Here is a 17576-nt window from a genome sequence, read left to right as displayed (position 1 = left end):
ACGCCCCCCCCCCCCCCCCCCCCCCCCCGCTGACTGCTCCTGTGGCTCCTCCCACAGACCCCGGTATAAAGGTGATTGGAGACACAGCCCCGGCCTCAGTCTCCAGGATGTAGTGTGGTGGTCAATTGCTGCTTGTTCTTTCTTCCAGCCAATAAAAGCCTATATCTCGCCTCACGTCTCGGAGAGTTATTGATGGTACATCAATTTTATTGGCTGGAAGTTTAAAACATGGACAACATTTTACGTACGGAAAAATTAGACCTTGATCCTCAAGACTCCAAAGCAGCTCTTGCCTTTGAACTCTGGCTTGCATGCTTCCAATCATACTTGGAACAGATTCCAGTGACTGAACCTGCCACGAAGTACAAAATATTACTATCTAGAGTAAGTCCGAAAGTATTCTCCCTTATCAGGGACCTACCGACCTACCAAAGGGCACTGGACACCCTCAAAAGACAGTACCTGTGGCCGGTGAACACCATCTACACAAGACATCACTTAGCGACGCGGCGACAGCGACCCGGCAAGTCGAGCGCTGAGTTTCTCCGAGCCCTACAGACACTCGTGCGAACTTGCGACTGCAAAGGTCTAACGGCGGAACAACATGCGGAGCTGCTAGTACGAGACGCCTTCATTACAGGAATCAGGTCATTGTAGGTACGCCAGCGGCTGCTGGAAAATGCCGATCTTACCTTACGCTCAGCGATCGAGAAGGCCGACACGCTGGATGCTGCTCTGCACAACGCTGACTCTGTCCAGCCGCGCGATCCCCCGCCGGTTCTGTGGACACCTCAGACCCCGCCGCCGCCGATTCCCGCGAGCGAATTCGCCAACGCCGCTGCCAGTCGCGAGTCCACGAACTCCCCGAACCCGACCACAACTGCTGCCATTCGCAAGTCCGCGCAGTGTTACTTCTGTGGACTCGAAAAGCACCCCCGAAAATGCTGCCCGGCCCGAGAAGCGACCTGCTCCAGCTGCGGGAAGAAGGGCCATTTCGCCAAGGTCTGTAAGTCTGAACCACGAGCAGGGTCGGGCAGCGCTGCATGGGAGGCATGGGGGCCGCCATCTTTGTCGGCGCCACCTCGCCCCACCCCGACCCACGGATGCTTACCGGGCACTAAGACGGTGATTCAACTCTGGCCTCCGTAACCCTTGACCAAAGCGCCCCACACCAGCTTGCAAGGTCAATGATGGACATCCTGATAGAGGGGCACAGGACTAGTTGCCTGTTTGACATGGGCAGCACTGAGAGTTTTATTCACCCGGACACGGTGCAACGCTGCGGACTCGTGACACAGCCGGTAAGCCAGAGGGTCACCATGGCTTCTGGGTCGCATTCCACAGACATCCGGGGGGGGGGGGGGTTGTGTAGCAACATTGGTGGTGCAGGGCACAGAATATCGGGACTTTGCGCTACTGGTCATGCCTCAACTGTGTGCCCCTGTGCTATTGGGGCTGGACTTCCAGAGCCACCTCGAAAGTGTGACTATGGCATATGACGGGTCCCTCCCACCACTCACTGTCAGGAATCCTCAGTTTTGTGGGACTTCGTCATATACCCCGCTACTGACCACACACACACACCGACCCACACATCCCACCCAGCACCATGCCGACAGCTGTGCTACTGACACCACTTGCAGCCTCTCCACTCTCAAGATCCCTCCCCCACCGCTGCTCGCCAACCTGACCCCCGACTGTAAACCTGTGGCAACTAAAAGCAGGAGGTACAGCGCGGGGGACAGGGCCTTCATTCAGTCGGAGGTGCAGCGGCTGCTCAGGGAGGGGATCATTGAGCCAAGCACAAGTCCTTGGAGGGCCCAGGTGGTTGTTGTTCGGACTGGGCAGAAAAATAGGATGGTCGTGGACTATAGCCAGACCATCAATAGGTTCACGCAGCTTGACGTGTACCCCCTACCCCGCATCACGGATATGGTCAACCAGATAGCTCAGTACAAGGTGTACTCGACAATAGATCTGAAATCCGCTTATCACCAGCTCCCCATCTGCCCAGAGGACCGCGCCTACACCGCCTTCGAGGCGGGCAGCAGGCTTTATCACTTCCTGCGCGTCCCCTTCGGTGTCACAAATGGTGTCTCTGTCTTCCAGAGGGAAATGGACCGGACAGTGGACCAGTGCCAACTGAAGGCCACATTTCCCTATCTGGATAACATCACCATCTGTGGTCGCGACTGGTCGGATCACAACGCCAACCTCCAATGATTTTTCCAAGTGGCCAAAGCCCCGAACCTTACTTATAACAGGGACAAGTGTGTGTTCGGAACCACCCGACTCGCTATCCTTGGGTATGTCGTGGAGAACGGGATCATTGGCCCTGATCCCGACCGTATGCGCCCCCTGTTAGAACTCCCTCTTCCCACCACCCTCAAAGCCCTCAGACGGTGCCTGGGTTTTTTTTCCTATTACGCCCAATGGGTCCCCCATTACGCAGACAAGGCCCGCCCCCTGGTCAAGTCTACCACATTTCTCCTCTCTGCCGAGGCCTGCGCAGCCTTCAGCTGCATTAAAGGGGACATTGCCAAATCAACAATGCATACGGTGGATGAGACCATTCCCTTCCAAGTAGAGAATGACGCCTCCGATTTCGCACTGGCTACTACCCTCAATCAGGCAGGCAGGCCAGTAGCATTCTTTTCTCGTACCCTTCAAGGCCCTGAAATTCGGCACTCCGCAGTGGAGAAAGAAGCCCAGGCCATAGTGGAAGCTATTAGGCACTGGAGGCACTATCTAGCCGGCAAAAGGTTCACCTTGCTGACCGACCAGCGCTCAGTTGCATTCATGTTCAGCAACCAACAGCGGGGCAAAATCAAAAATGATAAAATTTTGCGGTGGAGAATAGAACTCTCCACCTACAACTATGATATCCTGTACCAGCCTGGAAGGCTCAATGAGCCCCCTGATGCCCTATCCCGGGGAGCGTGTGCCCGCGCACAGCTTGACCAGCTATACGCCCTCCATGCACATCTTTGCCACCCAGGGATCACCCGATTTTACCATTTCGTGAAAGCCTGGAACCTGCCGTACTCCCTTGAGGACATCAGGACGATGACCAGGGACTGCCAAGTCTGCGCTGAGTGTAAACCGCACTTCTACCGTCCTGAAAAGGCGCAACTTATCAAGGCCACCCGCCCCTTTGAGCGACTGAGTGTTGACTTTAATGGCCCCCTTCCCTCAATGTCAACCGCAATGTCTACTTTCTCAACATTATCGACGAGTACTCGCGGTTCCCCTTTGCCATCCCCTGCCCAGAAAACCACTGACACGTCCGTCATAAAAGCCCTGCGCCAGCTCTTCACTCTGTTCGGATATCCCTGCTATATCCACAGTGATAGAGGGTCCTCCTTTATGAGTGACGAGCTGTGCCAGTACCTGCTGGCTAAGGGCATTGCTACTAGTAGGACCACGAGCTATAATCCCCGGGGAAATGGACAGGCGGAGAGGGAGAATGCCACAGTGTGGAAGGCCACACTTTTAGCCCTTAAGTCAAAAGGGATGCCGGTCTCTCGAAGGCAGGAGGTCCTCCCCGAGGCACTCCACTCTATCCGCTCCCTGTTAAGTACGTCCACCAATGCTACCCCTCACGAGCACCTATTCTCTTTTCCCAGGAGGTCTGCCACTGGGACCACCCTACCAGCTTGGCTGACATCCCCAGGGCCAGTGCTGCTCCGGAAACATGTGAGGAGAAATAAATACTCCCCGCTGGTCGAGAGGGTTCACCTTCTACATGCGAACCCCCAGTATGCCTACGTGGTCTTACCTGATGGGCGGGAGGACACGGTCTCCGTCCGCAACCTGGCGCCCACAGGAGCAGCAGACCACTACCCCAAACACTCCACGGTAACTATGAACCCTGTACCCAAGGTGACACCGCGCACACCGAGCCCTACACAGACTCCTCACAACACTCTTATACCGGGCGTCTCGCACGTGCATATACCTGGCGCCTCGCACACGCATGAGGGATCACTGACGCCTAGTGGGCTGACACCTCCAGTTAGGCCGGAACCAGCACAACCACCGTCTCCGGTGCAATCATCACCGGCACCTGTGCAATCACAGCCGGTGCTACGTAGATCGCAGCGACAGATTCGACCACCTGATAGACTTAACCTGTAAATATACTTGTAAGAAACTTCGCCCCATGGGGACTCTCTTTTAAAACAACGTGGGGTGAATGTGGTGAACTACATATACCTGTCTGGACACGCCCCCCCCACTGACTGCTCATGTGGCTCCTCCCACGGACCCCGGTATAAAGGCGATTGGAGACACAGCCCTGCCCTCAGTCTCCAGGATGTAGTATGGTGGTCAATTGCTGCTTGTTCTTTCTTCCAGCCAATAAAAGCCTATATCTCACCTCACGTCTCCGAGAGTTATTGATGGTGTATCAGTCTAGAAAGTCGGCAGTTGTAGCGAAACTGCGTGAACAGATGAAGAGTTGGTCATCTTTGGTCCAAATCCCGTTTGGACCGTCGGGGTCACCAATGTAGCGATGTGCTACACACAGCGCTGAAATAACGACACGCAGTCGGTAAGTCGTTTCGAGACTAGTTTATTCAAACTTCGCGGTGCTGGTATTTAAATCCCTAGCGCCCGCCCTCTCCGGGCAGAAATGACTCGGAGTTGCATTACCAAAGTCTCCCCCCGCGCGCTGGCTATTTGTGAGCTGGTTCGCCTGCGCAGAAAGTGGGTCGCCACAGTGCCTTAGAAGCCATTCCAGTAAAAGTTAGTGGCCTGGAGTTTGCTTAACAACAACTAAACCCAAGTTAAGATATTATTTACACTCTTAATTGCTGTACTAAAAGGTCTCCCTGAACTGAAAATTAACATTTACAAGCATGGATTCAGGATTTAGTAGTGCTGGAGATTTTCAATCAAAAATAAAAATACTAAGTTTTACCTTTTCCTTTTATCTCTCTCTCTCTCTCTCTCTCTCTCTCTCTCTCTCTCTTTCTCTCTCACACTTCCTCCCTCTCCCTTAATCACATCTCCTCCTACCTCTAATTTGCTTTCTAAATTTGATTTGAGTTGAATTAACCGTTCTAACTCCACCCGGCTTGGAAGAATTATTTCTGGTTAAGAAAATACTTGTTCAGCTCACAGTTGTGGATGAGTTTGCATTCACAACCATGTTCCAGTGCAAAAGCTAATGAATAAATGTCAATACAATGAGTTGCAGAAACCATACATTCGTCACCAACTGCAAAATTCAGGCCATGTTCATTCAAAATAAGATAAGACAATGTAGGAAGAATATATATTAATCTTCTACAAAGACACGGGGATGAATTGATATGAATGAATGAATGAAATCTTATTTCAGTCAGTACAAACATAACAAAAAGCATCATTTTCAACGATGATTTCATAAGACAAAATTACAACAAAAAACATAGATATTCTTTAAAACAAAGGATAAGAACAAATGTAAAAAATCGTTCTATTTCAGTCAGACTGAAAGGGTGTAGGCTGAAGCTACAACTTATTACACCTACCCCTCTTACATGTACAATAACATATTTGGCGTCAATAATCACATCAAAACAAAAAAATTCATAATCTTTTAACAAAATCCAATTCCAAGTATCATTTATTTACATTACTTCCATTCATTTTAAATCATGTATTTTATATTTGTTCATTAAATTATTTTTAAATAATTTTTTAAACTTAAGTGTAGTGCATGTTTTTAAATTCTCACTACAACTGTTCCATAGATTCACCCCTTTATGAAATACAATGATTTTTTACATTTGTTCTTATCCTTTGTTTTTGAAATATACACGTTCCTCTCAAATCCTGTTGACTTTCTCTCATTTTAAACAACCTTTGGATAAACCAACAAGATTGAGAGACAAACAGACTGTTAGTTTCTTGGCTATAAACTTCTTAGGGTTTGATTTTATTTTGAATCAGAGTATCTTAAGCTCACTGATCAAAGTACCGGTAGTTAAACTGTTCCAAGAGAACTTTCTCAACAGATAAACCAAACAAAGCTGTATTGAGTGAAATTAATTCCAGCGTATTTCTCAATTTAAGCAAAATGTGAAATTACTAATATCGCAAGAGTTGACTTAAAATTGTAACATAATGGTGCAGTCCCATAAGGCTTGTGAGGTTTTTGGTGCTCTAGGGTCTCTGTTGAATAATAAAATAGGAATAGTTAGCTTATCAGATAGCAACTGTGTTGAACTTTAAAATCACAGTGAAAAATACATTTGCATGCTAATACTACCTTCTATCGATAACTATTTATTACTTTTGTAAGTAGTTAGGGTTAGGGAAGTATTCATAAAAGGGATCTTCCATGATAATCCACAAAAGGTGAAGATACTGTATATTCTGCTTAATATTCACATATTACTCAATGACTATTTTTCCTTTTGGCTTATCACACCTTGGCTTTATCCTTGGTAGAATTACTTACCTTCAAAATTTTTAGAAGTTCCCCTCCTTAGCTGAAGCTCATGATTACATCTGGTTTAGGTAACACTCTGTTGCCTCATCCATGTAATCATTGCCCAGTGCAAGTCCAGATATTGAACAAAATATGCTACAGCCTTCTGGACTTAAAAGTCAAATTCTCTAACCTTTTGTAACTCATTCCTTTTGTCTACCATTAGGAATGGTCATTCTGCCCAGCTTCTGTCTGTTTTTGGGTCCGTTTTTCTCTTTCTACTAATATAGCCTGGCCTGCTGTACATATCTTTCAGTCCTGCTATTAGCAACACATAACACAGACATAATCTGCTTCTAGATGCAAAATTAACCCATTTGGTATTACTGTATCAGAGATATTTTCCTCCATTTCTCTCCCAATTAAATCTACACGCTTTTTTAAAACACTGATACTTCCATTGGATTTTGGTTTCACTGGAAGGGTTATCATTTATTGCCCTTGAGGTGCATTTCTCCAGCATTTTATAGTGGGATCGCACAGGGACACGAAGTGAGTGAAAAAAAAGAACAGAATGAAGAAAAGGGACAAAAAGGGAAAGTTCAGAAATAAACGCAGAAGCTGTTAAGGAAACAATTATTATTTATCAGTCAAATTAATGCTAATAAATGAACGACAGACACCAGAGGTCTTTGGGATGATTCACAAGAATGGTGAGATTTCTTTGTGAACAATCAAGAGGACAGGATAGAATGAGGTTACGACAAAAATAATATTTGAGGTTCGTCTCAGTGCATAGATTGACAATTGGGAATAGAATTGGAATTGGAGTTGGTTTATACTAGTTGAGATACAGTGAAAACTTTGCCTTGGGTAATGTTCATACAGATCAGATCATTGCCCATCAAATGGTTAAGGGTCTTGATGGAGTCGAGGGGGAGAAGAGCTTTCCTATGGAGGGGGAGTCGAGGACAGAGGACACAACCTTAGAATAGAGGGACATCCTTTTAGAATGGAGATGAGGAGGAATTTTTTAAGCCAGAGAGTGGTGATTCTGTGTAATTTATTGCCATAGGAAACTGTGGAGGCCAAGTCTTTATGTATATTTAAGGCAAAGGTTGAAAGATTCACCACTCCAGCACATGAAGGGATAGAGGAAGAAGATGGGAGATTGGGGCTGAGAGAAATAATGGTTTAGCCATGATGAAATGGTGGAACAGACTTGATGGGCCAAATGGCCTACTTCTTATGGTCTTATTACACATTGTATTGATGTAGGACAAGATATAACAATAACAATGCAGAATATAGCATAATAGCTACAGAAGAAGTGAAGTGCAGGTAACCAGTGATATAACATTACTGACATATAAAAATATCACATACAGCAAAGTTCTCTTATACTTTTGTGTTTTGCTTTGTGCTAGTGGCATCTGTTTGAAAACCGTGACGATGATCATCATGAAACAGTGGCTGAAGTGGCATTTCCAAAGAGGCATTACCCTCTTCACCCTCAGCACAGCATTATCTTTGAACCACTTCATTAGTCTCTTAAAGAATTGGCTTCAACACTTATTTAATTAACTTCATCACAAGAGGTATCATGAAAAGAAATGATACATGCTAAAAACTCCTTCATGTGGCTTGGCAACAGAAAACTTTGCACAGAGGGCAACATCCTGTGAGGGAATGCTTGTTTAAAAGAAAGTCAATGGGTTTTTTTAATCTCTCAATTACATTAGTGATGATTTATTTGTATACAACATAGGTTAGACCTCAGTGGAAAATTGCATTCAGCCTTTGTTTGAGGGAAGAAACAGATCTCTGGAAGTTCCTGACATTCACTGAGATGTGATAAGGTTAAACAGCAATGCCACAGTGCATTAACTTGTCAAGTACTAATTTTTGATAGAAGGTTATTTGCAGCAATATTTCTGTGTTTCTAGGAGACTGACTCATTTCTCACTTGGCTGACCAGTCTCATTCTGTATTCGTGTTAATGAACTGTAACAAGAAAGCAGACTGCTCCACACCCTCTATTATTCCCAAAATAGAAAAATACAATTCTTTCTCCAAATGTTAGTTGAAGATATGACAACTACGATCAGCCTGAATATAGAAACACATGGTCTTTGAACTTGTCCTATGTTTGTTCTTCAAATTAAGAGTGGGCAGATAGGGAAAAATGGGAAGAGAGTAAATATGCAGAGAAATTTATTCATTAATTCTTCTTCAATGTGTGGGTAACACTTCAAATTTTTAAAACCCCTATGCTGTGGAGATGCACCGAGTTTAAACTTGTAGATACAGTTATAAAATGGTGATTACCTAGTTCAAACAGCTGCCTGAGGCTACGTCCACACTACACTGGATAAATCCATAACCAAAGCTTTTTCTCTTTGTTTTTACCCTCCATCCACACTAAAACGGCGTTTTCGTCCCCCGAAACCGGAGCTTTTCAGAAACGCTCTCCAAGGTGTGTAATTTTGAGAACACCCACTTGGGCAGATCAGTGTGGATGGGGAAACCGGAGAAATCTGAAAACGCTGTCAGACGGCAGCACGCCATTTCATTGTTTTCTTGAATGCAACCCCCACACACAACCTAACAATTTCAGAACAGACAGCGACAAGACTGAAGCCAGAAGAGCACCAGAGGGAGATGGAGAACAGGCAGAGTGATGGGCAGTTTGAGGTTGGAATTGGAACACAGTGTGGTGAAGTCGAGACGGTTGATGTCCCGTCGGCAATTAGCAATAAAGAGATCCAGAGCAGGTAGAAGACCAGAGCGGGGTGTCCATGAAGAGGAGAAGGGTTGAAGACGGGAGAAGGATTCATTGGTGGGGGTAGGAGAGTCCTTGCCAAAGTCACTCTGTCTGTTCTCCATCTCCCTCTGGTGCTCCCCCTCCCCCTTTCTTTCTCCCGAGGCCTCCCGTTCCATGATCCTTTCCCTTCTCCAGCTCTGTATCCCTTTTGCCAATCACCTTTCTGGCTCTCAGCTTCACCCCACCCCACTCTGGTCTTCTCCTATCATTTCGCATTTTCCCCTCCCCCTTCTACTTTCAAATCTCTTACTATCTTTCCTTTCAGTTAGTCCTGACGAAGGATAAATGTTGACAGCGCTTCTCCCTATAAAAGCTGCCGGGCCTGCTGCGTTCCACCAGCATTTTGTGTGTGTAACAAAAATAACCATGCTTTTTGCTTTTGTCCACTCTTAACTTGATGAATGGACATAGAGCAAGTTCACAGATTCAGGCCAAGAAAATGTCAGACAAAACAGAAGCATCTATCTTCGGTTTCAAACATGGCGACATTCACTCGAACGATGATAGAAGTTTGAGAACTATGTATATTTATCAAATATAGTTCTCAAGTAAAAGTGTGGATGAAATGAAAATGAGCATAAATAACTACTCACTGAAATAGTCTAACAAAATCAGACTATTGAGCTTATGGCTGTTTGAATAAAATATAATCCACAGTGCATTAATGTGAACATAATACACATTAATAATAATAATAATACAATAAAATATAATACTGTATTACATTCTATTATATCATACTGTATCATTTTGAGGGATTATCACCTATTGCAGTGGTTTTATACATTTTGATATCCATTGAAAAACAGGATGAAGCTTATCTTGCAATTGCTTTGTAAGAAATATTAAAAGGATATTAATTATGAAGAAATATTTACCCTTTCCCTCAGCTAAAAAAATTATATGATATATTTTTAAAATTTGTAGCTCACCACTTAACTTCTAAGCCAGGAAAAAAACTTCCATAGTTGTACCATGGAGAGCATCATGGCAGGCTGCATCACTGTCTGGTATGGAGGGGCTACTGCACAGGACCGAAAGAAGCTGCAGAAGGCTGTAAATCTAGTCAGCTCCATCTTGGGTACTAGCTTACAAAGTACCCAGGACACCTTTAGGGAGCGGTGTCTCAGAAAGGCAGAGTCCATTGATAAAGACTTCCAGCACCCAGGGCACACCCTTTTCTCACTGTTACCATTAGGTAGGAGGTACAGAGGCCTGAAGGCACACACTCAGCGATTCAGGAACAGCTTCTTCCCCTCTGCCATCCGATTGCTGAATAGACATTGAAGCTTTGGACACTACCTCACTTTTTTAATATACAGTATTTCTGCTTTTGCACATTTTTAAATAATCTATTCAATATACGTAATTGTTTTACTTGTTTATTTATTATCGTTTTATTTTATTTATTATTTTTTTCTCTCTCTGCTATATTATGTATTGCATTGAACTGCTGCTGCTGAGTTAACAAATTTCACATCACATGCCGGTGATAATAAACCTGATTCTGATCCTAAGTTCCCAACCTCGGGTCCATGGACCCCTTGGTTAATGACATTGACTCACGGCATAAAAATAGTTGGGAACCCCTGTATCTAAATATGGAACTATTAAGCTTCAATTTTATGATTTTCTTTGTATATCACTAATGCCCTTCCCTTGGACAACATCGGTGGTGTGGACAGGGGAGACTTGCAGCATGGGCAACTGCCAGTCTTCCATACAACCTTGCCCAGGCTTGTGCCCTGGAACCTTTCCAAGGTGCAAATCCATGGTCTATTGAGACTAATGGAGGCCTACAACTGTACATCAACATAATGCCTGTGTCCAGTATAGTTTACATAGAAGATGGGACCCAGCTCTATGACTCCTGTTAATATTCTAATCACTTCCAGAATTAAGAATATAAAATTTAGTATATTATACTTTGACCAAGAGTCATAGAACCATAGAGACATACAGCACAGAAACAGGCCCTTTGGCCCATCTAGTCCATACCAAAACCATTTAAACTGCCTACTCCCATGAACCTGCACTGGCACCATAGCCCTCTATATCCCTACTATCCATGTACCTATCCAAACTTCTCTTCAATGTTGAAATCGAGCTCACGTGCACCACATGCACTGGCAGCTCATTCCATACTCTTACGACCTTCTGAGTGAAGAAGTTACCCCTCAAGATCCCCTTAAGCTTCTCACCTTTCACCATTAACTCATGACCTCTGGGTGTTGTCCCACTCAACCTCAGTGGAAAAAGCCTGCTTGCATTTACCCTCTCTATACCCCTCATAATTTAGTATACCTCTGTCAAATCCCCTCTGAATCTTCTACATTCTAAGGAACACATTTCTAAGCTATTCAATTTTTCCCTATCTCAGGTCCTCCTGGCTGAGCAGTATCCTTGTGGATTTTCTCTGCACTCTTTCAACCTTATTTACATCTTTCCTGTAGGTAGGTGACCAAAACTGCACACAATACTCCAAATTAGACCTCACCAATGTCTCTTACAACTTCAACGTAACAACCCATCTCCTGTACTCAGTAGATTGGCTTACGAAGGCCAATGTGCCAAAAGCTTTCTTTATCACCCTATCTACCTGTGACACCACTTGTAATGAATTACATACCTGTATTCCCAGATCCGTTGCTCTACCACACTCCTCAGTGCCCCGCCACTTGCTGTGTAAGACCTACCCTGGCTGTTCCTACTGAAGTGCAAAACCTTGCACTTGTCTGCTTTAAATTCCATTCAACGTTTCTCAGCCCGTTTTTCCAGCTGATGTAGATCCCACTGCAATCCATAAAGCCTTCCTTGCTGGCCACTACACCCCTAATCTTGGTGTCTTCCACAAATATGCTGATCTATTTAACCACGTTATCATCCAGATCATTGATACAGATGACAAACAACAATGGACCCAGCACCGATCCCTGCGGCACACCACTAGTCACAGGCCTCCAGTCAGAGAGACAACTCTCTACGACCACTCTCCAGCTTTTCCCACAAAGCCAATGTCTAATCCAATTTATTACCTTATCCTGAATGCCGAGCAACTGAACCTTCTTGCCCACCCTCCCATGCAGGACCTTGTCAAGTGCCTCACTAAAGTCCATCTAGACAACATCCACTGCCTTGCCTTCATCCACTTTCCTGATAACTTCCTTGTAAAACTCTAAGATTGGTTAGACATGACCTACCATGCACAAAGCCATGCTGACTATCCTTAATCAGTCCATGTCCATCAAAATACTTATATATCTGCTCCCTTAGAATACCTTCCAATAACTTTCCCACAACTGATGTCAGAATCACCGGCCTATAATTTCCTGGTTTATGTTTAGAGCCTTTTTGAACAGCGGAACAACATTGGCCATCCTCCAGTCATCTGGTACCTCTCCTGTTGCTAAGGATGTTTTAAATGTCTCTGCTCGGGCCCTGGCAATTTCTGCACTGCCTCCTGTAGTGACTGTGGGCACACGTTGTCAGGCCCTGGGGATTTACCTCAGGGTAACAAACACCTCCTCCTCTGTAATCTGTACGGGGTTCATGCAGTTGATGCCATTTTGCCTCACTTTTATATACGCTGTATTTGTTTCCTGAGTAAGTACAGATGCAAAGAATTTATTTAAGACCTCCCCCACCTGTTTTGGCTCCATTCTGGTCTTCCTGAGGACCAGTTTTGTCCCTTGCAATCTTTTTGCTCTGATATATATAATTGTCCTGGCTTTTTGACAGAGCTCTCCTCCATTTACTTTGCAGATAAATTCTCTTCGTGCTTCTATGAAGCACCTTAAGACTTTTTTCTACATTAAATGTGTTATATAAAACATAAATGTTATCTGCTAACCATAAAAAGAATTTAATTATTCATAGACACAAACAGCAAATTTGTTTTGCTACTGGCAGTGCAATATTCATCACAAGCTATGTTGTTAAATAATTTTACAAAAGAAGTTGTAAGAGTCTCAGACATGAAAATTTAAAAAAAAAATAACTGGAGATATAATGAAAACAGGAAATGCTCAGTAGGTCAGATTGCATCTGTGCGAAGAGAAACAGAATTAACATTTCAGGTCATCAAAATTGGGAAGAGACAAAAAAAACAATAATTTGCAGGGAGGGTGGGGGAGATGTCTCTGATGATGTAAATAGTGACCATGAGGATAGGTTGTGAACAATGTTTGTTATCTGAGCAGTGAATGAATGGAAACAGCTGGACAGTGAACTCTAGCTTGTATCGGTCTGCAGGGGTGAGTGACCCTAAGCTTCCCACTGCCTGCCACTCTAAATCCCCCACTCCGCTGCACCGTTACAATGAGGCCCAGCACAAGCCTGAAGAACAGCTCCCCAACTTCCATCTGGCCAGGCTGCAGCTTGTTTTTGAAACTAATATTGAATTCTGCAACTTCAGGTAACTTGATTTCTCGGAGGATGCTGGAGGGAATCAGCAGCTCAGGCAGTATCTCTGGTGAGAACTAGAAAATTGATCGATGTTTCGGGCTGAGACCCTTCGGCTGTACTAGAGGAGCAGCACCTCACATTCCATCTGGGTAGTCTAGAACCTGACAGAATAAGCAATGAATTCTCCAGCATCTGATAAACTGCTCCCCCCCCCTTTTCTCACTCTTCCTGATTCACAACGTTTGTTCTGCCCTCACCCCAGCTCCCTTCATCCTGTTTCTTGCCCCTCCTCCAGCCAGAAGCCTGGTGAACAAACTTAGCCTGAATCATTGACTGTCCATCTTCTTCTAAAGATGCTGCCGGACCCACTGAATTCCCCCGACATTTCATGTTTCGCTCCAAAATTTCAGCTTCTGCAGTCTCTTGCGTCTCCATCTAGATTTCTGTCAGTCCATCTGCAAAATTGGCTCAGCTTACTAGCATTTTTTCCAGAGCGACACACACAAAACGCTGGAGGAACTCAGCAGGCCAGGCAGCATCGATGGAAAAGAGTAAACAGTCAACGTTTTGGGCTGACACCAGCCGACTGTTTTCTCTTTTCCATCAATGCTGCCCAACCTGCTGAGTTACTCCAGCATTTTGTGTCTGACGCAGATTTACAGGCTTCCTGTGGCTAGAAGTAGGAGACATGGCCTCAAGATTCAGGGGAGTAAATTTAGGACAGAGATGAGGAGGAACTGCTTTTCCCAAAGAATGATGAATCTGTGGAATTTACTGCCCAATGAAGCACTGGAGGCTACCGCAATAAATATATTTATGACAAGCTTGGATAGATTTTTGCATAGTAGGGGAATTAAGGATTATGGGGAAAAGGCAGGTAGGTGGAGATGAGTGCATGGTCAGATCAGCCATGACTTTATCAAATGGCGGAGCAGGTTCGAAGGGTCAGATGGCCTACTTCTGCTCCTGTTTTTTATGTTCTTATGTGTCTCTTCATTTGTAAAGGATCTTCAAGCTGAAACAATACTTCTCTCTCTCTCGTTCTCTGCTTCCTTCTCTCTCAATTTCTATCTATCTCTATCTATTTATCTCTTCCCACTAAAACAGCCTGACTTGCTGAGTATTTCAAATAATCAGTTTCCATAAAACTCTGTTCTTCTGATTATTGACCTCTCTACTAAAAGGATAAGTCCCTTTGTCCCCTCAGTCTATGCCCTTAGTGGTATTTCTCCAGCACTGACACATCGCCACACATTTCCTCTGTGCTTGTTTAACCAGTCTTTCAAAATAATGATTTCTTCTGCCCTTCAAAATATATTCCAATTATTAGGCCACCGCTGATGCTAGATTGCGTGCCCTGTAATTACTTGGTCTATCGCTTTTTCTTCTCAAAAACAGTACCTCCATACTAGCAGTTTTAAAGTCAGGAAGGACTGGAAAATTCTGTAGAGTCTCTGAAAATCAATGTCAGGATTGCTGCTTCATTTCCAAGCTGGGGCACAGTAAGCCTGGCCCGAGCATATCAGAATCAGATTCATTATCACCCGCAAATGTGTTAACTTAGCAGCAGCAGTTCAATGCAGAATATAACATGAAGGAAGAGGAAAAATAATAATAAATAAATTACAGTATACATATATTGAATAAATTAAAAATCGTGCAAAACAGAACATATATTAAAAAAGTGAAGTAGTATTCATTTAGGAATCGGATAGCAGAAGGGAAGAAGCTGTTCCTGAATCACTGAGTGTGTGCCTTCAGGATTCTGTACCTCCTACCTAATAGTAACAGTGAGAAAAGAGCATGCCCTGGGTGCTGGAGGTCCTTAATAATAGACGCTGCCTTTCTGAGGCACTGCTCCTTGAAGATGTCCTGGGTACTTTGTAGACTAGTATCCAAGATAGAGCCAACTAAATTTATGACCTTCTGCAGCTTCTTTCAGTCCTGTGTAGTAGCCCCCTCCCATACCAGACTGTGAATGCCCTCCACAGTACATCTATAGAGGTTTTTGAGTGTTTTTATTGACATACCAAATCTCTTCCAATTCCTAATGAAGTATAGCCGCTGTCTTGCCTTCTTTATAACTGCATTGATATGTTGGGACCAGGTTAGATCCTCAGAGATTTTGACACCCAGGAACTTGAAACTGCTCACTCTTTCCACTTCTGATCCCTCTGTGAGGATTGGTATGTGTTCCTTCATCTTACCCCTCCAGAAGTCCACAATCAGCTCTTTCATCTTACTGACGTCGAGTACCAGGTTGATACTGTGACACCAACTCCACTAGTTGGCATATCTCATTACTGTATGCCTTCTCGTCTCCATCTGAGATTCTACCAACAATGGTTGTATCATCAGCAAATTTATAAATGGTATTTGAGCTGTGCTTAGCCACACAGTCATGGGTATAGACAGCAGAGCAGTGGGCTAAGCTCACACCCCTGAGGTGCACCAGTGTTGATCGTCAGCGAGGAGGAGATGTTATCACCAATCCGCACAGACTGTGGTCTTCTGGTTAGGAAGTCGAGGATCCAATTGCAGAGGGAGGTACAGAGGCCCAGGTTCTCAATCAGGATTGTGGGAATGATGGTGAATGATGGGAATGACCTACTTTCAAAGACTTTAGACATTGTATTTCTTCTCTCCCCATGTTTATCATATGCAACATTTTGCATACTTGCTGTTGGTGTTAATAGTTGTATCTGGCCCTACGCGTAAATAATAGATGCAATCAATTTCTTTGGAAGTTTGGAAGTGAGGTGAATAATGTATAAGGTTGTCATAGGTTACAGCAGGACATTGATGGGATACAGAGCTGGGCAATAAATGGCAGTTGGAGTTCAATCTAGAAAAGTATGAAGTGATAAATTTAGTAAGTTGAACTTGAAGGCAGAGTACAAGGTTAATGCAGGATCCTCAGCAATCTGGAGGAACAGAGGGATCTTGGGGTCCTCATCCATAGTTCTCTCAAAGTTACCACGCAAGTTGATGGGGTATTTAAGAAAGCGCATGATGTGCTGGCCTTCATGAGTTGGGTAATTGAGTTCAGGAGGACAAGGTAATGTTGCAGCTCTGTAACACTCAGGTTAGATCACATCGGAGTATTGTGTTCAGCTCTGATTCCCTCATTATAAGAAGGATATGGAGGATTTAGAGAAGGGGCAGAGGAGATTTACCAGGATGGTGCCTGGAATAGGGAATAGGTCCTATGAGCAAGCTAGGGTATTTCTCTTTGGGGGGGAAGGAGGATGAGAGGTAACTTGATAGAGGTGTGTAAGTTGTAAGAGGTATGGATGGTGAGTGCAGTCAGCACCTTTTCCTCGGGGAGGTAAAGGCTATTACTAGAGGGCATCGGTTTTAAGGTGTTTGGCGGGAAGTATATGGGGGGGGGGGGGTTAGTCAGCGGTAGGTTTTATCCCAGAGAGTGGAATGCACTGTCAGGGACGGTGGTAGAGGTAATATATAAGGAGTATTTAAGAGACTCTTAGGTAGGCGCATGGATGTAAGGAAAATGGAGGGTCATGTGGGAGGGTATGGTTACATGAATCTTGGAGTAGGCACAACACTGAGCTGTACTACTCTGTATCCTATGTTCTGTGTTCATATTCATTCATTCTGCTCCATGCAGGTTAACATCATGATCCGTAAAAGGTCCTAGCTTTTGTTCCTTTATGCTTTGTTCCTTAAGACTGTAATTGGGGCACCACAGTGGTGCTGCGGGGAGCACATCTGTTTCACGGCTGTGGAGACTCAAGTTCAATCCTGGCGTCTGGTCGTACAGTATGTACTGAGTCTGACTTCACCACTAGATGCTCAGGTTTCCTCCCACATCCCCAGGATGTTAGATTAGCTGGCAATTTTAAATAGTCCCTGTTGCATTGGGTGCCAATGGCCATGTATGACGCATGAGGTCACGATGAAATGTGATGG

General features: G+C 44.5%; 1 protein-coding gene and 1 long non-coding RNA gene across 3 annotated transcripts in view; one reads left to right on the top strand and one right to left on the bottom strand.

Moving 5' to 3' along the window:
* Window positions 1-4243: 4243 nt before the first annotated feature.
* LOC140717171 (uncharacterized) overlaps window positions 4244-17576 on the top strand; it is a 35079-nt gene continuing 21746 nt past the window's right edge. For both annotated transcript variants that reach the window (XR_012096476.1, XR_012096475.1), the window contains exon 1: window positions 4244-4552. This is a non-coding gene — a long non-coding RNA (uncharacterized lncRNA). The remainder of the gene's footprint in view (window positions 4553-17576) is intronic.
* The window catches only part of LOC140717168 (peptidase inhibitor 16-like), a 49688-nt gene continuing 37273 nt past the window's right edge, over window positions 5162-17576 (bottom strand). The window contains exon 7 of the mRNA XM_073030458.1: window positions 5162-6159. Within this exon, the coding sequence (XP_072886559.1) occupies window positions 6056-6159 (104 nt within the window). The 3' untranslated portion in view covers window positions 5162-6055. The remainder of the gene's footprint in view (window positions 6160-17576) is intronic.

The sequence above is a fragment of the Hemitrygon akajei genome, chromosome 27, assembly GCF_048418815.1.
Source record: "Hemitrygon akajei chromosome 27, sHemAka1.3, whole genome shotgun sequence".
Lineage (NCBI taxonomy): Eukaryota > Metazoa > Chordata > Chondrichthyes > Myliobatiformes > Dasyatidae > Hemitrygon > Hemitrygon akajei.
This window is presented reverse-complemented; position numbering and strand designations above follow the sequence as displayed.